Consider the following 24,233-nt stretch of genomic DNA (forward strand, 5'->3'; position numbering starts at 1 on the left):
ATACATAGGACACAAGGTCACACATTTAGGCTGGAAGAAAGGAGATTTCATCTAAGAAAATGTTTTGGTTTTTTTTTACAGTAAGAGCAATAACAATATGGAATTCTCTGCCTGAAGAGGTGGTTTTATCAGAGTCCATACAGAGATTTAAACTGCAATTGGATAAATACTTGCAAAAACATAATATACAGGGAAATAATTTCTAATTAGTGGGGTAATAGCTGCTTGATCCAAGGAGATATCTGACTGCTATTTTGGGGTCAAGAAGGAATATTTTCCTAGTTATTTGCAAAATTCTAAGTGCTTCAGACTGGGTTTTTTGCCTTCTTTTGGATCAACAGCAAAAACATATGTGAGGAAAACTGAAATTGAAGGACGCAAGTCTCTTTTCAGCTATGTAACCATGTAACTATTTAGGTCTCCCATGGTTAAAAAAGGGTGAAAACTCCCTTATTTCAGTTCCACATAGGGCAGCCGCCCCCGCTCCACCTCCACCTCCTTCGCTGAGATCATCAAAGTTGATTATCTCTGCCAATCCAGTGCATGTGCAGAAAAACACCATGCATTGAATCAATGCATCTATATGAGGAACTTTTAGTGTTTGCTTGCACGGCGTAGAGACGATGACTATCAGTGCTCTGCAGCACTGACCCAAGAAGCACCTCTGGTGACTGCCACTAGAGGTGTCCCTGTACAGTAATGTAAACCCTGCCTATTCTCTGAAAAGGCAGTGTTTATTTTAAAAAGCCTTTAGGGACATACTTTATACACCAGAAAAAATGCATTAAGTAGTTGTTCTAGTGACTATAGTGTCCTTTTAATGATTTCATCTGTAAATAGTGTGCTGTTAAGATTTGATAAACTTGATTGTAAAATGCTGACCACAATAGGAGAGATGGAATAAAAAATTAAATCTATAAGGATCCTTAACGTCGCCAAAAGCTTGATTCCTCTTTACTGGAAAAAAAACAGACAGCGCCTTCCCTGACCCTATGGTACAACATTAGATCCTCTCCACAGAAAGACCCGACTTTCAAGCCCTTATCCACTAAGCGAGTGACTACTACCACGACAGACATCAGGGAACACAGACAACGACTACCGAAGCAGCCTTCCCCGACTCCCATCCCACCCTCACCCTTCCCCCACGTAGCTGCTTAGACCACCAAGCGCCCTGGCTATGCATGCCTAGAGTTCGATGACACCCGCCCTGGGAAGGAATTTAATACCAATGGGGAGACATTAGAGCATAGACACCCCACCAGCCAACCACCAACAAGACGTCGAGGGTAGAGAGAAAACCTTGGCTAGCTGGGGCTGCAATTATTTCAGCACCCTAGACCGTAGTAGAGGCAATCCTACAGTAATGCCCACGCACCTAGATTTGCCACCGCGCGAACCACGGAGCCTAGGGCTCAAGCAGTATTCCAGATACCTACATGCTCCACACTACTTCCCTGCGGACCTGCAGATCCAACAGCGTAGTTGTTATGTCAAAAGTACCTACGCATACTACTAGAGTTGCTACCAACAATTTAAGGTATTGTGATAACGAAACTATGTATGACGCGAAAATACTGGTCCTGCGAGTCCTCAGCTACTCAGGGTTTGCGAGCCCACACAACCATATACCGTGTTCGTATCTCACACCGATCTTTATGTTCTGTTAGGGGCCTGCGAGCCCCATGTTGCTTTCACGTCAAAATTGTATATCAGGCACGAATGGCTGAACCAATAAAAATTTTATTTACAAAAAATAAAATAAAATCTACAATTCATGCATTTTGCATCAGTATATTTTTCATCATTTTGCATTTTGGTTGTTAACCCCCTACATAATGGTTTCCCGTGTTATTTAACAGAAACATAAGTCATGGAAGTTGAGGCTTAAAAATAGTTTATATTTTATTGTCTGTTATAACAATGGATTGTATACAACATGAAAAGCTGAAATGTTTCATGTAACTCTAATACATGGCTATTTTATGGTTCCAGGAAACGGCTGGCTTAAAAGTTGGCGTATCAAGTCGTATTAGTGAATGGCTAACTAAAACTCCAGATACAAGCAAATCTCCTGCTGCAAAGCCTTCTGTAAGTTACACTTTGTAATTGGACATTTCTCATTTATTTGTTTGTTCTACACTAGAATTTCATAAATGGTTACTCAAAGCATCATAACCAATACAGCCTACTGATTATGATTGTGTAATTTGGCAGACTGTTTGGAGACACGACTCCAAGTCATGTGCAAAGAATATTAACAGAATTACTATTAACCAGACCGAAACTCTTACGGGCTGTTGTTCCAGACAGAGATGAAGTTACACCTTTAGCAGCAACATAAAATAACTACATATCTGCAGAAAAGCTGTACATATACACTGCAAATACCATAACCACTTCAAAACACTGAACTAGTCATAGTACTTGGAGTAACCCTTTTAAAAGACACCTGTCGTGCTCATACGTTTGAGCATTAAATTCTGTCTGTACATTGTGCTAGCAGTTTTGCTGGCAAGTGCATAGATCAGGAGAAATACCTATTAAAAATAGTTATTTATCCAGTTGCTAGTCAATGCCTAGGTGTGCAAAAGCATTGACTGGCAAGGGAGAACCGAAAAGTCATCTCACAGGAGGTCCCTCTGCTCTCCTCCCACAGCAACCACAACACATGTGTTGGGGTTGCTATGAAAACTCCCTAACCGGCACTTCTAGCACTTGGGAGAATAGGAACGGAGTGACATGATGTCACTCCATTCCGATGCTGGCAACAAAGATGGTGTGCCAGTGCCAACATCACAGGTGAGATTGTCCCTGCTTGGGGATGCGTCCCAAGCCGGGCAAGTCAAAGAAAAATAGAGGAGGAGCGGAAAATGGCCAGGAGGTGCGTGTTACACAAAGAGTAACACCCACGAACTGGTGCTGGAACAAAAGAAAGAAAGTGAGTACATTTTTATATTTTATATTAAATACGTCCTGTATGTTTGTGAAATGTGGTGTAATCAATGTATTTGGGAGCGATTGCAGCGAAGTAAAATTATTCATGACAGGTTCACTTTAAGTACTTTTATATTTTAATAGCATTTTAATGAATGTATTCTCTTTAAGGCTTGACACCTGTGCACTCAGATGTGCCTCTCATCTGATCATCTTTCTTAACTCTCTGACCTTCTGCCTTCAGAAAGACCTACTCTTAGATGTCTTGCTCTTCTCCCTCACTCTGTCCTTCTTGGAACTTGAACTTTTCAATATGCTGATCAGGTAATGTGGCAAATATTGGGGTTTTTCACTAAACTAGCAATTCTTAAGAAGTTAAAGTAGATTCATGTTTTTGCTCCAAATAGCCAGTATAACAAAAGTCCAGTGAGTGAAAGGTCAGTTAGCTGACCCCCAAGGTGGGTGTGTTTCAGGGGCATTATAACCCTGAATGTGGGGCTCTGTAGCTGGGGAAGGGTGGAAGTGGATCCCTAAATCTACTCCTTCCATGCTGCTCTCCCTCCCAGTCTCCTTGTTAAGCTCTGTCAGGAGAAGTACAGTTAGAGATGCAGGCAATATGACACGATAGCCATATTCCTCCATCTTAATGCTGCTTCCGCTTCCGGGAGATTTGGAGCAGCATGGGAAAATTTGTTTAGTTTTAAAGGACCACTCTAGTGCCAGGAAAACATACTCGTTTTCCTGGCACTAGAGTGCCCTGAGGGTGCCCCCACCCTCAGGGACCCCCTCCCGCCCGGCTCTGGAAAGGGGTAAGGGGTTAAAACTTACCTTTTTCCAGCGGTGGGCGGAGAGCTCTCCTCCTCCGATCCTCCTCTTCTCCTCCCTGTCGGCTGAATGTGCACGCGCGGCAAGAGCTGCGCGCGCATTCAGCCGGTCACATAGGAAAGCATTCATAATGCTTTCCTATGGACGCTTGCGTGCTCTCACTGTGAAAATCACAGTGAGAATCACGCAAACGCCTCTAGCGGCTGTCAGTGAGACAGCCACTAGAGGATTAGGGGGAAGGCTTAACCCATTCACAAACATAGCAGTTTCTCTGAAACTGCTATGTTTATGAAAAAATGGGTTGACCCTAGAAGGACCTGGCACCCAGACCACTTCATTAAGCTGAAGTGGTCTGGGTGCCTAGAGTGGTCCTTTAAGGTCTAGAAGAGCAGGGCCGGTGGCTTTCTGCATCCTCTCCCTCACTCTGCACATGCTATAGCCTCTGGTACTGCAAAAGTTTACTGGACACAGTACGCCACCCACCTCTACACAGCGTTAGGTAGGGATGGTGGGAACAAAAATAGTTATATGTGTATGTGTGTTTTACCTATATCTGCGTAGTCTGTATGTGCCTATCTATGGATGTCTGTGTGTATGCATGCTTGTCTATTCCTGTGCAGTCTGTGTGTGACTATGTGTGTGTGTGCATCTGTGTATCCAGTCTGCCTACACTAACACAGGTATACACACATGCAGTCTGTGTGTATGTCCTTGTGTGTCTGTCTGTAAATGCCTATTTGTGTGTGTGTGTGTGTGTATATGTTTGTCTATGTGTTTATGTATGCATCTGTGAATGTGTGTGTATTTTAATGTGTACATCCGTGCGTGCCTGTAAATATCAAATTGCGAGTATGTATCTTTATATATGTATCCAAGTTTGCCATATGTTGCAGGTTTTGGTAGAATTTATGGAGGGACCACTTGTGTGGAGGAGACTTGTTTGAATTGAGTTCAAGCACAAGGTGTTTTTGTAACCTAGCAACACCTCTACCCCAAGAGCCAGTCAGTTTTTTACATAAATGACATATGGTATTGACATACATATAGTTTTGTTTTTTGTATACAAGTTATATAGTAAGTGTCACAGCATGCAATAAGAACCATACTGGCACCAGGGTTTATGAAAGCCATTAATCATGGGCTAGCACTGGGGAATACATTTCCCTGCTTGCATTGCTGGGAGTTACATTTCTGGACAGCAGACGACCTTTGTTGTGGTCATCATTCATTCTGAGTCACAACCATTACTTGCATACTCGGCAAATGGCTAGGGAGCAGGAGACGTATTGTTTCTCTTTCCCTGTGCAGCTCCTGAGATTTTAATAAGGGGAGAAAGACTCAGGGCCGTCTTTAGCGCGGGGCAAACGGGGCAGCTGCCCCGGGCCCAGTTGCTCCTGGGGGGCCCCAGAGCAGCTGCTCCGTGGGCCCTGCGATTTGCGCAGCCCCCCTTGGACCCAGTGGTGCGGCTGCACAGAGCCGCACCATCCCGCATGCTAAAGAGGGCCCCCGGGTGGCCCATGCACTAAGGGCCACCCGGTGGACATGTGTCAGCAGGGGCCCGGTCGGGCGCTGTTACGCTTAAACAGCGCGACCGGGCCCCTTCCTGTTCGTCAGCCGGCTGGGAGGAAGTGAGTGCCGCGCGTCACTTCCTCCCACCGGAGATCAGAGCCGCACAGGAGGAGAAAGGCAGGGAGGAGGGGAGTTTAAGAGAAGAACTCCCAACTGCCTCAGCCTGCCACTGTTCCCCAGGGAAACCACCCTCCAGAAAAGGTAAGGGCGGTTGGAGGGTGGCTAAATGTATGTCAGTATGTTTGTGTGTGTATGTCTGTCTGTGTTTCAGTGTATCTGTGTGTGTATATCAGTATGCCTGTGTGTGTCAGTATGTCTGTGTGTGTGTCAATACTTCTGTCAGTGTGTGTGTGTGTGTGTGTCAGTATGTCTGTGTGTGTCAGTATGTCTGTGTGTGTGTCAATACTTCTGTCAGTGTGTGTGTTTGTGTGTATATCAGTATGCCTGTGTGTGTCAGTATGTCTGTGTGTGTGTCAATACTTCTGTCAGTGTGTGTGTCAATACTTCTGTCAGTGTGTGTGTGTGTGTCAGTATATCTGTGTGTCAGTATGTCTGTGTGTGTGTGTGTGTGAATACTTCTGTCAGTGTGTGTGTCAATATATCTGTGTGTGTGTCAGTATGTCTGTGTGTGTGTGTGTGTGTGTGTGTGTGTGTGTCAGTATGTCTGTGTGTGTGTGTCTGTGTGTGTGTGTCAGTATTTCTGTCTGTGTGTGTCAGTATGTCTGTCTGTGTGTGTGTCAGTATGCCTGTGTGTGTCAGCATGCCTGTGTGTGTCAGCATGCCTGTGTGTGTGTGTCAATACTTCTGTCAGTGTGTGTCAGCATTTTTGTCTGTGTTTCAGTATGTCTGTGTGTGTGTCAGTATGACTGTGTGTGTGTCAGTATTTCTGTCTGTGTGTGTGTCAGTATGTCTGTGTGTGTGTGTCAGTATTTCTGTCAGTGTATGTGTCTGTGTGTGTGTTAGTATGTCTGTCTGTGTGTGTCAGTATGTCTGTGTGTATGTCAGTATGCCTGTGTGTGTCACTGTGTCTGTGTGTATGTCAGTATGCGTGTGTGTATCAGCATGTCTGTGTGTGTGTCAATACTTCTGTCAGTGTATGTGTCTGTATGTGTGTCAGTATATCTGTCAGTGTATGTGTCTGTGTGTGTATGTATGTGCGTCTGTGTGTGTGTGTGTGTGTGTGTCAGTATGTCTGAATGTGTGTCAATATGTCTGCCAGTATATATTTGTGTGTCAGTGTATGTGTGTGTCAGTATGTATCTGTGAATGTTTTAATATGTCTGTCTGTGTGTGTGTATGTGTCAATATGTCAGTGTGATTGGGGGTTGGGCGTAATTGGGGGGTTGGTGGATTGAGAGGGTCACAGGGCCGAGGGGGCCCAACAAAATTCTTTGCCCAGGGTCCTATTCATATTAAAGACGGCCCTGGAAAGACTCAATTAATTATGGTGAAGCGGTAACTCCAATACATGTTGTACAGGCTAGGATATGAATGTTCTGTTACTAGCTGTAGAAACAACCAATGATGTGTTTTTATGTATACATTCTTCTCTGTGTCTGGGTATGTGTTTCTGCATGTTGCTTTCCAAAGCCTTTGAAATGATAGGCACACATCTATGGCATTCCAGCTGTGGAACACTATTCAATAAAAATATATTTTTTTACATTTCTGTTTTGAATTATACCATAAAAAACATATAATGCTGAGGACAAACTTTGCCATCTTGGTGTTTTTGCAAATATCAATAAGCCACTCGATATTAAGTACTATGCTTTATGGTGTCTCTAAAGACCATTGATGTAATAATTTTCCCATAATGCACACTTTATTGTTATATATCTCCCTCCTATTTCACTAAAGAGTTGTAGTTCATAGAATGGCAACTAGATGTCTACTCAAAACTTTGTCTTTGTAACTGGTACATGGCTGTCATTATCACCCTTTCTGGATGGATGCATCATTACATTGCCATGTTAAAGGACCACTCTAGTGCCAGGAAAACATACTCGTTTTCCTGGCACTAGAGTGCCCTGAGGGTGCCCCCACCCTCAGGGACCCCCTCCCGCCCGGCTCTGGAAAGGGGAAAGTGTTTAAAACTTACCTTTTTCCAGCGGTGGGCGGAGAGCTCTCCTCCTCCGATCCTCCTCTTCTCCTCCCCGTCGGCTGAATGCGCACACGCGGCAAGAGCTGCGCGCGCATTCAGCCGGTCACATAGGAAAGCATTCATAATGCTTTCCTATGGACGCTTGCGTGCTCTCACTGTGAAAATCACAGTGAGAATCACGCAAGCGCCTCTAGCGGCTGTCAGTGAGACAGCCACTAGAGGAAATAGGGGAAGGCTTAATCCATTCACAAACATAGCAGTTTCTCTGAAACTTCATTAAGCTGAAGTGGTCTGGGTGCCTAGAGTGGTCCTTTAAGCAATTTATGCAGAAAGTTAGAAATAGTTAAAAAGCTGTTTATTTATTGTAAGATAATATAAATACATATTCAATGCTGTTATGTAAGAATTTGCAAATCATTACCACTTCCTTGACCACTGCCTGGTTAACCTACTTCCTCTCCTCTAACATACCATTCCTAATTCTCGGTGATTTCAACATTCCTATTAACCCACCCCTGACCTCAGCAACCTCTAAACTACCGTATATACTCGAGTATAAGCCGACCCGAATATAAGCCGAGGCCCCTAATTTTACCCCAAAAAACTGGGAAAACTTATTGACTCGAGTATAAGACTAGGGTGGGAAATGCAGCAGCTACTGGTAAATTTCTAAATAAAATTAGATCCTAAAAAAAATATATTAATTGAATATTTATTTACAGTGTGTGTATAATGAATGCAGTGTATGTATAATGAATGCAGTGTGTGTGTATGAATGCAGTGTGTGTATGAGTGCAGTGTGTGTATGAGTGCAGCGTGTGTATGAGTGCAGCGTGTGTATGAGTGCAGCGTGTGTATGAGTGCAGCGTGTGTATGAGTGCAGCGTATGTATGTGTGCAGTGTGTGTGTGTATGTGTGCAGTGTGTGTGTGTATGAATGCAGTGTGTGTGTGTGTGTGTATGAGTGCAGTGTATGTGTGCAGTGTGTGTGTATGAGTGCAGTGTATGTGTGTATGAGTGCAGTGTGTGTGAGTGCAGTGTGTGTGTATGTGTGCAGTGTGTATGAGTGCAGTGTGTGTGTGTGTGTGCAGTGTGTGTATGTGTGCAGTGTGTGTGTGTGTGTGTGCAGTGTGTGTGTGTGTGTGCAGTGTGTGTGTGTTGCAGTGGTGGGCAATTTTACTATTTTATTTATTATTATTTTGTATTATTTTAATATATTTTGTTCCTTATTATTTTTTATTTAATTATTATTTTTATTTTCGTCCCCCCTCCCTGCTTGATACATGGCAGGGAGGGGGGCTCCTTCCCTAGTGGTCCAGCATTGGCAGTTCAGTGGGGGGGAGAGGGGGCTGGCAGAGTTCTTACTTACCTGTCCTGCAGCTCCTGTCAGCTCTCTCCTCCTCCGCGCCGTCCGTGCAGCTCCCTCTGTCAGCTCACACTGTAAGTCTCGCGAGAGCCGTGGCTCTCGCGAGATTTACACTGGGAGCTGACCGAGGTGCTGAACGGACGGCGCGGAGGAGGAGAGAGCTGACAGGAGCTGCAGGACGGGTAAGTAAGAACTCTGCCAGCCCCCTCTCCCTCAGTCTGTATTATGGCAATGCAAATTGCCATAATACAGACTATTGACTCGAGTATAAGCCGAGTTCCGGTTTTTCAGCACAAAAAATGTGCTGAAAAACTCGGCTTATACTCGAGTATATACGGTACTTTAAATTACTTCCTCCATAGGGCTATCGCAGTGGGCTAATTCTCCAACCCATGTATTTGACAATACCCTCAACCTCATTTTATTTTATGCATGTACAGTGTCTAATATCTCCAACACTACATTTTTTCTCTCTGACCACCACCTCTTATCATTTGCTCTCGAGTACCCCCTCACCCAACAACCTAAGCCTAACCCCCTCAACTCAGGAGGAACCTTAATTCTATTGACCTCCAGCAGCTGTCAGCTGATATTGATTCACAACTCCTATCCATCCCTTCCCTCTCCTGTCCCTCACTGGCCATCTCAACATATAACACTACCCTCACCACTGCCTTGAATGCTCCATCTTTGCTCCAAGCATGCACCTCAAGGACATGCCCCCAGCCGTGGCATTCTAAATCAACACACTACCTGAAAAGATGCTCCCGTTGTGCTGTACGCTCCTGGAGGAAGTCTCGCACCCAGTTGGACTTTCTCCATTATAGATTCATATTGTGTTCATACAGCACAGCTCTTGCCCTCGCCAAGCAGTCATACTTTTCTTCTCTCATTAGTTCATGCTCCCACAATCCCAGGCGTCTCTTTGACACCTTTAACTCTCCTCTTCGCCCTGCTGTGGCCACCCCTCAAACTAACCTTACAGCTGAGAGCTTTACATGCTACTTTACCGACAAGATTGAACAGCTAAGGAAAGAATTCTCTCCACCCTACCTTTCTCTTTCTCAACCACACATAGATCATAAGGAATAAACAAAAGAAGGAAAAAGCGCTAAAATAAACCAATACTAAGATAGGTAATGTATGATGCGGCAACCTAAAAATAGGGTTCCCTCTAAGCCCTATAGACAAAGGTAATACACAAGACACAATAGAAAAAGGTTGCGCCATTTGGCGCAACCTTTTTCTATTGTATCTTGTGTAACACATAGATCATGCCTTTCCTACCCTTCAGACTTCCTCCCCTGCTACCGAACAAGAGGTGGCTGCTCTTCTCCTTTCCTCTCGCCCCCAACTTGCCCGCATGATCCTGTCCCTTCTCACCTTATCAGATATCTCTCCCCTTGTCTTGTGCCTTCCTTAACACACATCTTCAACTGCTCTCTCTCTTCTGTCATTGTCCCTGCTGACCTTAAACATGCTACTGTAATGCCTATCCTGAAAAAAACATCCCTCAACCCGTCCACCCCTTCTAACTATCATCCCATATCCATGCTCCCTTTTCCCTCAAAGCTTCTGAATGTACGTCTTACTTCCTTAATTCCAACTCTCTCCTTGACCCTCTTTAATCTGGCTTCCACCCCCTCCACTCTACTGAGACTGCTATTATTAAAGTTACTAATGACCTAATCGCAGCTTAATCCAAAGGCCACTACTCCATACTAATTCTTCTTGACCTCTCTGCTGCCTTTGACACCGTTGATCAATCACTCTGTCTCTGTGACTTTGTCCTTGTTATTATTGATTATTGGTCTTCCCAAAAACACTGCTACAGTCTGTAATGAATGCTGCTGCCAGACTGCTTTTCCTCTCCAGTCGGAGAGTCCTCTCACCTCACCCCTCTGTCAGTCCATACATTGGCTTCCTGAATCCTATAGGAGTGAATTCAAAGCGCTAACCCATACCTATAAAGCATTGACCAATTCTAGGTCCTCCTATATCTCTTCACAGATCCATAGGTATGCCCCTTCTTGGTCTCTCCGCTCTGCCCGTGACCTTCTGTCCAGTGCTTGCACCCGTACAGCCAACTCGCGCTTGCAGGACTTCTCGCGGGTGGCTCCCTTCCTATTAGTTTGCCTACCGCCATCAGACTCTCCCCTAGTCTTCAATCATTTAAGAAGTGCCTTAAAACCCATCTCTTTAGGAAAGCTTATGGCCTCCCAGAGTAACCTCTACCTTACATACCTGTCTCTTGCTCTCTCCTAAAGGGCAGCACTTTACTCTCTCCTCCAGCTCTGCTTCACTCCAACCTATTTTCATGTCTTTTTCCTGTCCTATTGTGTTTTATACCCCACCTTCTATAGACTATAAGCTCGTTTGAGCAGGGTCCTCTTCAACCTATCATTCCTGTAAGTTTTCTTGTAAATGTCCTATTTATAGTTAAATACCGCCTCTCATAATATTGTTAATCGCTACAGAATCTGTTGGCGCTATATAAATGGCAATAATAATAATAATAATGACTTATTCTGTAACCATTTTCAAAAACACTGTTGGCTCTGCAGTGCTATACTTCTAAATGGAAACTATCACATCCCAGCATTTAAAAAAATATATGTTTACTTATCCCTAATTTTAATGAATATGTAGTTGTGAAATGTGAAAAATGTAATGTTAAAATCCAAACCTCTTTACCGAAATACGGATTAGTGTTCCTGTCCCTGAGCAGGATATGCATAAAAAGAATAAATGTTTTTTGCTTGAGTTTTTCCAGCGCCAAGACTTCTTTTGCACTGCTTACTCTCTTCCTCCTGTGGTGACACAGAGTAGGCTTGGCCTCTTTCTGGATGATCCATTGGAATGCTCATCATATAGGAGCATTGGGAACCCGATGCAAATGTGTGGTGAGCATTGCACATGCATTAAATGTCCCCATCGGAAAAACTGAATCAATGGGGGCTGCAGTCATGACTCATCTGAACTCTGTGACTAAAGCTGGAAGTTCCTCCAGTGGCTGCCAGGAGAGGCAGTCATTGGAGGTGTGTTTAAAAGTGCAATGGAAATATTGCAGTTTCTAAATAAAAAACAAAAACACAGTACCAACGCACCCAAACTACTTTTTGCGATGAAGTGGCATGGGTGATTATATTGGTTCTTTCAGTAGTAGAGAGGAATTAACTCCTTTCCTCTCAACCACATACATAGTATGCTGCATCACTCTCAGAAAAAGCTTAGAACGGAGATATGTTTTTCTGGACTCTCCACATTTCTTGCTTTGGTGGACTCCTCTAAACTGTTAATTAAACCTCTCATTGCATGCTTTATACATCTCACATCTAAACATATCTATCCTTTATACTAAGCTTTCACTTTTGTTCCTCAATTAGGATTTAAGACCTGTAGATGTATCTGGCAAACGCAATATTTGGGAAAAGCAACAAGTGGAGAAACCTGGATCGCCATCTAAGGTGAGAACAGCAGCATTGTTTATTGTCTTTCATTTGGAATGCTCAAAAATGGTTTCATGTACCAGGCGACAGTACCCACAGTTTAATAGCGCCAAAACTACTACATTTGCATTGAGTGATTGTGGTTATTATCCTGTATCTTTAAGACACTTTGCATAATGCACTTTCTACCATCATTGTTTCAGTTGTATACAGTCATATTTATTTGCTATATCAAAATTTGACCAAAAGCAGATTTGGATGGCATGCAGCTGAATTACTGATTAAATGACTGAAATCAAATATGATTTACTTCTTGACACATTTCTAATCCTATGCTGTTGTTATTTTAGTTGCAGGTGAAAACTGGAGGGAAAAAGTCTGATGCCAATGGTATGTAGCGTATTATTGCTTTATTTTTAATATAGGTTTAGTTCAATACATCACAGAGCTCCATGGTTTCTGCTTTATAGATAATAAATAAAAATGTATTAAACCAGGAGAGTTTGCCATATTTCCTTTAGTCTCAAATCTCTGAATTAGTTAGGTTTGTCAACAGATCAATTAAAACCTCAGCCTACATGATGTATTACAATAGAATTATGTTATTAAATAAACTATAGAATCTAGCTCATGTGACTGTAGAACTCTCTGGCCATATCTCTGTCACTGTCTGTCTGCTTAATCTATCCATCTCATTATCCCACAAAGTGCCATAGGACTGAGCAGTGCATATTAAGAGGGAAGTAAGTGTTAATCAACCTTCTCAAGCTCAAAAAAAGAAATATAAAATAAATCTGTAAATAAGGAACTTATCATATGTAAACATATGCTTAATAACATCTGTGTGTCATTCTGTCTATCTTTACATTCCTTAATTCAAAATAGATTAATTTGCATATACTGCTTATCCTCAATGAATGCCCCACGTTAGAAAGCTGGTCTATGTTCGAGGAACATTCCCTGAACATAGATTTGAGGGATTCCCTGCTATGCTGCGCTTGTCTATGCTTGAGGAAATTTCCCCCTCACATAGACCTGCACTGGTGTGCAACTTCACTTACCGACCAATTTGTTTTATGACCGAGTCGTAAGAACGGAAGCCGGTCAGTAAGTGAAGATTGCCTGTATATGATTGTAACGGATCGACGGGCACCCCAACTGGGTACCTCCATTGAAGGATGCTCCTAGCGCTTCCTGAGGCCTCCAAGCACTGCAGCAGACACCACAACCACCGAACCGGAGAAGCATATGAATGCTCTCAAGCAAATGAATGCTGTAAACAGCTGAACAGGAAAAGCATACAATCAGCTTACACTCCTGGCAATCAGCATACGATCCAATTCCCCCAATAACGAGACGACACTTCGTGTTGAGGGTCAAGCAGAACTAACTGTACTGGCACATACAGCCTCTTTTATTCCCAATCCACAAACTTAGTACTGCCCACAGGGTTTTACAGAGCAACCAATAACACACGTACATTACAGAAAACACTCCCAGCAATTACACACAAAATCCTCCCCTCTGCTTGTGATCTAATTATGGTACACAATCTGTTAACATAATTATCACAAGCAGGAGAAATACAGTTTTTATATATGTACTATAACTTCCAAAATATACATGCCACAAACATAAAAACATATGTGAACTCAGACTTTAATTATAAACATAGTCAAAATTCAGCCAATTCCATCCAGGGGTTAAAAAGTTAAGGGAAAGTCCTATTTGACCAAATGAAGCATGGCTTTTCTGCCCAAACCAGTTCCACAGAGTCTTCTATCCTGGAGATAATTGGAAAGTAATCCAATTATCTCCAAGGACAGAGGCAAAACTCCATTAGCCACATGGTAGCAAAATACAATAAAATACATAAAATATATAACTGTGCAGCTATTGCATAAAACATATACATTCAACATATCCCCAGATAGCTTAGATCTGAGTGCACATTATGACTGAATGGCGCTCAGATCACATACATACAGTTCAATTGCCATGGAGCCAAAGTCTTTCACATAGTCTTTCGTTATACGAATGGGCTCCATGGCATAGCTATCTGGTGTAACACTGCTTACACAGGGAAAGTACAGAATGACCCGGCTTTTGGGTCTTTGCAGAGGAAAGTCAAATATTTTAACATGGGGCCATAGTCACAGGGCAGGAGGCTGGTCTTTTCCAATGCCCAGTGGCGAGGCTGGTTTCGCCACAATGATGAGCAAGGAGTCTATGTAATCTTTGCATTTTAAAGCGGCACGGTCTTGGCCGAATCCAGTTGTTTTTTTTAACCCCCCCTCCTGACTCCACTACATCTAATTGCCTCCTAAGACACCTCCAAATGCCCCTAAGCCCCCCATATTACCTATTTTTTAATCTTTATTTTATGCCCAAACCTAGGTCATTGGCGCCGCCATCTTTGTGTGGGCAGATAAGGTCTCTGTGGGACACATCATCTGCCCACACTAGAAACATAGAAACATAGAAACATGGAATGTGACTGCAGATAAGAACCATTCGGCCCATCTAGTCTGCCCAGTTTTCTAAATACCTTCATTAGTCTCTGGCCTTATCTTATAGTTAGGATAGCCTTATGCCTATCCCACGCATGCTTAAACTCCTTTACTGTGTTAGCCTCTACCACTTCAGCTGGAAGGCTATTCCATGCATCCACTACCCATGAGCGGCGGGTGGGGGCTAAATGTAAAAATACAGTCACCCCCACCCAAAAAAATAAATAAAGCCCTACCCAAGAGTACTCTGATAGGTAAATAGTGAGCCTTACCGGTAACCAATCAGGTAAGGCTCACTATTTACCTATCAGAGCACTCTTATTGGTTGGCTTAAACCAACCAATCAGAGTACTTTGATTTAAATTGCAGGGCGTGGGAAGGCTTTATAAGCCTTTCCCCGCCCTGCGGAGCTCAGTCTGAGCGGTGCCTTCGCTGGGTAAAGATGGATTATTTTTTATTAGCGTTGGGATTTTTTTTTTTGGCATATATTTTTTTTGTGCTCGGATTTTTATTTTATTTTATAAGTTCGGGTATTATGGACTTTTATTTGCCCTTTTTGGGGCTGAAAAGGGTTGTAGAGAAAAGACAAATTAAGTATTTTGTTTTATTGTCTCTCCCCTCACTGTTTTTAGGGTAGTGCTTTACTTTTTTTGTGTGGTGGGGTGACTAGGGGCTTTGGCACCCCTAGTCAACTGGGGGGGGGGGGTATTTTTACATTTAGCCCCACCCATCCCCCACCCATAGGCACTTCCATTGTCTTTTAGGACCCCCACCTGCCTATCATGGGCCCTATGTCCCCCGTTTAGATGAATAGCCCCCACTCACGGGGCATGGGTGAGGGTTGGGGTGAGGGTTGGGCGGGAACATTATGCCCCCCATGCTAGTTAATAGATGGGGCCATTTATTTGGGGGGTGCTTTTATTTTTATTTTTTAAAACAGTGAACAGGCTGCTCACTGTTTAGTAAATATGCCCCTACTATTAGTAAAGTTGGCTGAAAGACCAATCTTGGTCTTTCGGCCCTTTAGTAGATAGCTCCCCAATTCCCACGGTACTAGGGAGCTATCTACTAAGCGGCAGCACAGATTCATTCAAATGACATTTCAAACCGACTTAAAAATACTGAATGTCATCCTAACATAAATGAACAAACTGTTCTCATTCTGTTAGGGCTTATTAAAGACAAGAATAAAAACTAGCCCAATCTGTTTCATTTGCAATTTGACCCTCTTATTTAGATTTTGCTGCATATGATCTTACAATTTTAATAACCATATCTTTAGCTCTACCACTTTCCCTCCTAAAGTCTAATTAAAGCATTTTGTTCATGGACTTTACCAGATCAGCACACGATAAGTACATGTTACCAACTCAATGGTACTCATTTTATCAACTTTATAAGGATACAATGAGTGACCTTCACTGGGAAGCAATCAAAAAACTTTGAAGTTTCAAAAGGTAATGCAGATAGTGTCTTCACTAACACAACTATCACAATAAGTTTTGGCAAGTCTTACATGTTGGTAGATTACAATTTCTGTATTTTTCCTTTCAGTGTATTATATTGTAATGAATACTAGTTTTAAATTCTCTTCCTTTTCTTTTTTTTTTCTTCTTTTTTTTTCTCCAGCAGGGCTGAGATTTGAAAACGAACCTTAGGAACATTTTGGAAGCCATTGGACCAACTCAGTTATAAAGTGCTAAATTGTCTTTTTTTTATATTTATGTTTACTTACCAAAAATGTGTTTTTCATTATACCAATTAAAACAAAAAACATGTATATCTGCACTCTATTTAATATGCCCAAAATCTAAACATATGATCATGAGATTAGTAGTGCCATTCATATGAACCCATGGGGGGGAGAGGTGTTAGCTTTAAATGGGGGCTTAATACCTTATTTTGATCTACATTTAGTAAGAAAGCAATCAGTAAACCTCGAAATACCTGTTATTGTATAGACCAGTTGACTTACAAAGGTGAGCAATAATGCAGTTAGGATGAATTAAAGATAAGAGTAAATACAGATATTGGTACTCACATTGCTTGAAATCCCTTCTCTATCAACAACATATATACTTATGTTTAACTTTTATAATAACGTCCTGTTTAAATGTTACTTCTAGGACTCCATTCTGTCCCTCTACATCTCTGTAGAGGGACCTAAATGGCAACATTCTTCCTTCTTCTGTCACTCAACAGCACATTTTTATGTGAAACGTCATGGCTGTATTCTGGTAGCCAGGAACAAGGAAGAGGAGGAATAGAGAGGGCATTCAGTACAGAGCAGATTCTAGGTATTATTTGTGAACTAAAAGAGCATCCCGAATAGCCCTGTATTATCTAGATTATTGGTGTAGCTGTACTTCCTGTATGTGGGTATTATACATTCATATAGAAATAATTTTCACGTTCTTGTGGCATTTTTAGACATCCTCATTTCCAGAAATGTCATCTTGTTCCTCTCAGATAAACTGTAGGCAATAAACAAGATATTTGACCATTTGCAGTTATCAGCAATGGTATTTCTGCATTGACGTAAATATTTTGGATCCAGACTGAAACTCTGCAAGATAAGAGATTATCACCCACCCCCCCAAAAAAAGGTTTCAAAAGGACAGATAATTGGAAAATTCAAACTGTGTACATTTATATAATTTTAATGGTGTGTCTGAGCAGCAATTTGTACACAAACATTATTAGATAGTTTAGAATCCTCCCTCCCCCCATCTAAAAAAGAAAATCCACAAATTACTCTCCTTTCTACAGTGTCAAGTCTCCTTTCGTGATGCCACAACCACCTCCTTGGGTTTCGTCATTCTGATGACATGACTCGAAGATGATGGGCCAATCCAATGCTCCTCGTAATTGGGAAATGCATTCGCGGCACTTGCCGCCATGCACCTAAAATTCCTCCTTGGAGAATCATTGTATACACAGATTCTCTATGGCTGACTGTGACAGCACTGCACATGCAGTTGAAACCTTGTTTCCAAGCCTTCTACTTAGTTTAATATTGTCTTTTGGGGGATAAAATAGGGGGTGGCAGGACTGCAGGCACTATAACAACTTCAATAAAATTCAGTTGTTAAAGTGACTATAGTGTTACAAGTTCGCAATGAATAGGGTTAATTTAGTTCTAGTGTAATATATCAAAGAGCTCATCTTATGGGTTTTCTGTCTCTCAAATACTGAGTCATGATCAATTTAGATTCAGAATAAAAACGAAAGTCCTAAAAACTGTACTGTTACAGTGTTTTTGAGAAGGGGGCAGTATTCCGTGACAATAAGAATCAGCACCTTAGTTTAGAGTAGTAGCAAGTAAATTTAGAAGATATACAAGAACAAGTATCAAACAGAATGATATTGCATTGGTAACTGAACCAATATTTTGCAAATAAATTTTAAACCTCAACCTTTTTAATATATTATAGGCAATGCCAAATTTGATTTGTATTAGCCGTAAGTGGTACTTATATGGTTGTCCTTATAGTGTTAACAATTGCAGTTTATACACACAATACAGCTTTTACACAGGTAGCTTTTAATTTTATGGCACTATTAAATGGAAAACGCTTTTCTATGTGCTAGAATATATCTAGAGATATTTTTACATACTAACCAACATCACAGCTTTTTAAATTCACTTTTTATGTTAAAGAATATTGTCATTGATAGGAAAGAATTATGCCCAATTTTAATTAAAGTAAAAAATCTAAAAGTTTAAAAGAAGATTATTAAAAAAAAAAAAAAAAGACATAGGTACAGTATTCAGACTCTCAAAATTAGTTGAAATTTGGACGGACAATATAGTTAATTTATGAACAGAAATGTATTAATTTTCTAAAGTCTTTAAATGCCATTTAATCAGATTCTTGCAATAGTCAGTTTTTTGTCTTTTTTTTTATTTCTTTTTTCCTTTTTTTATTTTAAGTTTTTCATTATAACTACGCTTGCATCTTACCTTGTTCCAAAAATTTTGACAGGCAGGTTTCATTATATTTGTAAATAATAAACTAGTTCCGTGGCAAAATAACACTTTGAAGTCCATTCACTAAAGCTTGAGTTATGGTGGTGAGTTGAAAATTCTAGGCCAATATAGCAGATTTGTAATATAAATCCCCAACTGTGTAAACTAAGCATGTTTCCCAATTCTGCTATTTTTGCCCTATTTTTTCAATTATGCATTTATGTTTTCAAGCTAACGCAACTTTATTTTTTGTGAAAATATCCATTTGGCTTTATTCACTAAGCATTGACTTGACAACAAAAAAAATACAAAATGACACATAGCAAAAAGCCACGTTTGAGAATTGTGGCAGTTTGGGCTTAAAAATATGCAACTCCTTTTGTCTCAGTTTTGTGAATAAACCAATTTTTACACACTGTGCAGTGTGCATTTAGTGAATCTGTCTTGTCCCTCATTAGAATCAAATACAAATTTAATTTCTGATACCATCATCCACTGAATTCAGACAAATATAAAATATAATACTGTAATATCAAAGATTAGATCCACCACTTTGCTGCAATATAGTAATCTTATAAAAAATAAATAAATCAATGTGTTATTTTACAAATGTCAGATGCACTCAGTTATTGTGTTGTTATAAACCTAGGCATGCCAGCCTTGAATTGTCTGCAAAGCTATCATTTCTGTGACCACATTCAACATTGCAACTGCGTAGAATCATTTGTTTAAACAATGTATTATGAAACTGCAACCACAATAAATGGATACATTTATTTCTCCATGTCTCTGTCTTTTATTAACTAGCATTCATTTGGCATATTCATTAAACAGATGCGTGGAACCTGCAAACCACTAATTTGCAAACTCTAAGTCAAAAAACTAAGTTAAATGGATACTGTAGGCACCATAACCAGCTGAACGAAGTTCAGTTCTGCAGGGCTAGCTCATTTGCGGAATGCCAGCTGATTGCTCTGTCAATTAACTATTATTACCTCTAGTGCTGGACTTGGCTTAATGCAAAGGGCTTCATATTGGTGGTGACCGTTAATGTGCTGATTAATTACATTGGGCCAACAGCTAACAACCATGTAGTTGTTATGGTTCTTGCAGTTGTGGTTATGGTGCAGTACACCATTTTGTGGTACTCGAAGATCACAAGGTTCTATACACACAAGACAAATTAATTGTTGAAATTTTTTGATAAACAATCAAATAAATGATGCATGTAAGCTATTCTCCAACTTTTCTCCAACCGAATTTTTCTATCCCGATTTTACAAATCAAATGGTTAAACAAAATCATAGGACTACTTGTCCAACTCTTCTATAAAGAAATGCCCACATTTACGTTTTTGTTTTTTAAAGAACGGATTTATTTATTAATTTGAATCTATATTCCATGTTGAATATGGTACCTTCTGCACGGTATTCCATGCCGTGATGGGAGTAACTTATATAGTATCAATTTACAAGGTTCATGGGATCTCCCAGAATAACAAAAAGTACATCTACACCTAATTAACCCTACTGTCCCATGGCTTCTAATATTTAAAATTAAATTACACAATGACCTAGCTCTTTAATCTGTACAATTATTATACACACCGAGAAAAGGGAAAAAGATAAATGCTGTTTGCTGAGCATCGTCTGTTAAATGGGCTTAGAGTGACTCTTTAAAAGGACCTCATTTGCTTGTTAGTGCAACAAATAATTTTACAACAAATGTACTGAACATTTAGAAAATGAGAAGTGACAATTTAATGACAATTGTATTTTATGGCTGTGCTGGTACTTTTTAAGAATATTAGTAACAAAAGAATATTAGACAACAATTCTCTTTAACATGACTACTGGAATTGTATATTTAAATTTGGGATGAAGAATTACACCGAGTGACATATAAGTTATAGTTATTACTTACAGGGTGGGCTAAATTGCATTGAGGAGTACTTTTTTATTAATGAACCAATTTCAGTGATATTTCACTGAAAATGCTTAATGTATAGAGATTAGTTTGACTAGGTATGGAAAGTTACTTCTTTTAAATGAGCTCCATTTGCAACTTCCCCAAGTCTGACTCTTTCGATTGAATTGTTCATAACATAAGGTAATGTTTTAGGCTCTAGTGCTTGAATTACTGCCTGATAACTTCCTGTAAGGTCACCCCGCACCAGACCGTGCATTTAGTAGGATGCAATTGGTGCTGATGAATTATCTGTGAATTTTCTGTACCCCAGAAATGACCGTTTTTACTTATTGACAAAGCCATTTATATGAAATGGAGCTTTGTCATGCATGATAAGTTGATGAATAAGTCAATGTTTTCTCTGGCTATTTTGATGTTCCTTCATGAAATTACCCATAATGAATCTCCCAAGACTCAATTATAATATGGAACCGCAAAAAAAAAAGTAACTACTAACAAATAAGTTATTTACCCATCAAATCCTACTTGGAATTTTGTCACACCCTCTATTATTGCAACAGTGAGTACAGGAATCCATTAAATGCCATTTTCTCTCACAATAAGAACAGCTGCCACTGCCAATGATACTGAATGTTCTTCCTGTAAGTAATAGTGACATGGCTTATATCAGGACCAAAAAACGAAAAGAAAAACAAACAAAATAGTGGATGCCAATTGTATGTTAATAAAGTGGTTCCAAAAACTGTGTGCCGGCGTGCACACAGGGGTGCCGCGGAACAGGGACCCGGTTGAGTGCCGCGGTCCTTTCCGACCGCGACTGGGCCCCGTAATGTCGGTTGGCTGGGAGGAAGTGACAGCCTGCCTTTCACTTCCTCCCAGCATCCTGCAGGGAGACACCACAGCAGCAGGACTCCAAGCTACTCTCCTGCCAGGTAAGCTAACAGGAGGGTGGCTGGAGATATAAAAAAAAAAATCACTTTGTGTGTGTGTGTGAGTTTGAGTGTATGAGTGTGTATTTGAGTGTGTGTGTGTTTGTCAGGGTGTGCATATATATATATATATATATGTCAGTGTGCTTTTGTGTCTGTGTGCGCACACACATCTGTGTGTCAGGGTGTGTGGTTTTTATGTCAGTCTGTATCTGTGTCATGGTGTGGTCATGTATCAATGTTCGTGTGTGTCAGGGTGCATGCATGTATATGTCTGTGTGTATCTATGTGTGTGTATGTGTTGGTGTGTGTATATATATATATATATATATATGTGTGTGTGTGTGTGTGTGTGTGTGTGTCATGTATTCATATGAATCTATGTGTTAATGTGCATGAATACCTGTGTATGTATATATGTATGTACATACATCCAAGCAGTCAAACACCAGAGCACAACATACAAGCACACTCCTGCAATCTAACACAAATATTGCATACAAACACACCCCTGCATCAGGGCCGGATTAACATAGGGGCTGATGGAGCTGCAGCACACACTACTCTTAGGCTTGCCACCTGACTGGTATTTTACTGGCACAGCTGGTATTTGAGGCTGCCTGGCTGTGCAGATATTGCAGTAATTCCGGAAATACAAATGCAGTTTTTTTCTCAGTATAAACGGAGATTACTCTGCAATACCAGCACCGGCCAGTAGGGGTCACTGTGTGTGGAGAGAGGCAGGGATGGGAAGTTACAGCATATCCCTGCCTCTCTCTACTACTCACTGATCCATGGGGGAGCAGCTACACAGCACAGAGTCCAGACAGCAGCTCAGGTAAGTGAGGGACGGGGGGAAAGGCAGCAGGGAGACATGGGGACACTAAGACACTAGGGGACACAGATACTTGTGGACACTGGAAAACATTAGGGGATGCTGAGACACTAAGGGACGCTGAGACACTAGGGGACGCTGAGAGACATAGGGAGACACTGAGACATTGGGACATGGAGACACTAGGGACACAGTGTCCCCATGTCTCCCAGCTAGTGTCCCTAGTGGCTCAGTGTCCACATGGATCACAATTTCCCCTAGTCTCCCAGTCTCTGTGTCCCCATGTCTCTGTGTCCCTAGTGACTCAGAGTCCCCATGTCTCCCAGTGTCCCCATGCCTCCCAGCCAGTGTCCTCAGTGTCCCTTTTCCAAAGATGGCAACTCTAACTACTCTTCACATACTCTTGCTTAAAGGAAAACTATAGGGTCAGGAACACAATAATGTATTTCTGACCCTATTATGTAAAAAAACACCATCTAGCCCCCCTGGCCCCCTCTTGCCTCCTTAAATATAGTAAAATCTTACTTGTATTCAAGTCTGCAGATTCTGGCTCTGCCTCTGAACTGACATCATCAGAAGTGGTGGTCTGAGCAAATTACAATGCTTCCTCATAAGATTGGCTGAGACTGTCAACTAGGCAGATCAGGGGCAGAGCCAGCACAAGTCAAACATAGCCCTTGCCAATCAGCAACTCTATGAGGAAAGTTCAGTGTCTGCATGCAGAGGGTGGAGACACTGAGTGGCAGTGCTGCACACTAGGCAGTACTGCACCAGGAAGCACCTCTAGCAGCCATCTAAGGAGGGCTAGTGGAGTTATTTTTTTCTGAAAAGACAGTGTATACTGCAAAAAGCCTGAAGGGAATCATTCTACTTACCAGAACAAATACAATAAGCTGAAGTTGTTCTGGTGACTATAGGGTCCCTTTAAGTTTGGAAGCAACAAAACTTGTGTGGACTGGCTAACAATAAAATTAGTTTAGGTAATGCAGACTTTGGTTTCTCTAACACTGAGGCATGTCCCCTTTCTTCTACACTCACTACCTAACCTTTACTCTGTCCCAGACTATACACCAGGAACTTCTGCCTGCTAGTAAGATGATAAGGAGACAAGTGGACATGTGAGTGCTAGGGGACAGTCCTTAGAAAGCGTGGAGTAGGCGCATCATTTGATGCATTTATGTCAAGCTCAGGGTGCTGCCTAGTATGCCCTTAGTTGGACAGCCTGCATGATTGGCAGGCACTTTTTGGGCATGTTGACCCCTTTTGGCAGGTTTGGTCACGTGATTTGCGTCAGTGGCACACCCTTTTACCCTGCCCATTGACGTGCTGCTTCACTGGACACTGCTATTAGGGGGTATGGATTTACTTGACAGATGAAAGCATACATTAGAGAGAGATTAGCATAGAGTATGTGTTTTCGTATAGCTGCATCCTTTCCCTCCAACACCATCTTCATCAGAGACATGACGCTTGGGAGGTATGACTGCTTTAGTGTTTTTGGTCGATAAGATTCTGTAATTAGGCCCATCATAATTGTCAGCTCCAGGCCCACTGGGCTCTTAATCTGGCCCTGCCCTGCATTCAAACAAAAAAAATATATACAAACACACCCCTTCACTCAATCACAAATACTGAAATATTAAGGGCGCCTTGAACCTAAAAAGTTTGGGAACCACTGTGTTAATCTGATGGTTTGCAAGTTAATCACCTTTACAGTACACAAAATGTTAATCGTAACAAAAACCAGCTTAACAGTGACCTGTGAATGAGGAAATATCAGAGTATTCCTAGAGACAGTGTTGTAAAAAAAG

At 41.3% G+C, this 24,233-nt stretch overlaps 1 protein-coding gene across 4 annotated transcripts in view; it reads left to right on the forward strand.

The window, feature by feature from the left end:
- The window catches only part of CALD1 (caldesmon 1), a 200,529-nt gene extending 181,024 nt beyond the window's left edge, over positions 1 to 19,505 (forward strand). For 3 of the 4 annotated variants that reach the window (XM_063447827.1, XM_063447831.1, XM_063447829.1), the window contains 4 exons: positions 1,996 to 2,091; positions 12,187 to 12,267; positions 12,600 to 12,639; positions 16,389 to 19,505. In XM_063447827.1, the coding sequence (XP_063303897.1) occupies positions 1,996 to 2,091; positions 12,187 to 12,267; positions 12,600 to 12,639; positions 16,389 to 16,417 (246 nt within the window). In that variant the 3' untranslated portion in view covers positions 16,418 to 19,505. The remainder of the gene's footprint in view (positions 1 to 1,995; positions 2,092 to 12,186; positions 12,268 to 12,599; positions 12,640 to 16,388) is intronic. The other variant, XM_063447828.1, reaches the window with a different exon arrangement.
- Positions 19,506 to 24,233: the final 4,728 nt, after the last annotated feature.

The sequence above is a fragment of the Pelobates fuscus genome, chromosome 3 (assembly GCF_036172605.1).
Source record: "Pelobates fuscus isolate aPelFus1 chromosome 3, aPelFus1.pri, whole genome shotgun sequence".
Taxonomy (NCBI): domain Eukaryota; kingdom Metazoa; phylum Chordata; class Amphibia; order Anura; family Pelobatidae; genus Pelobates; species Pelobates fuscus.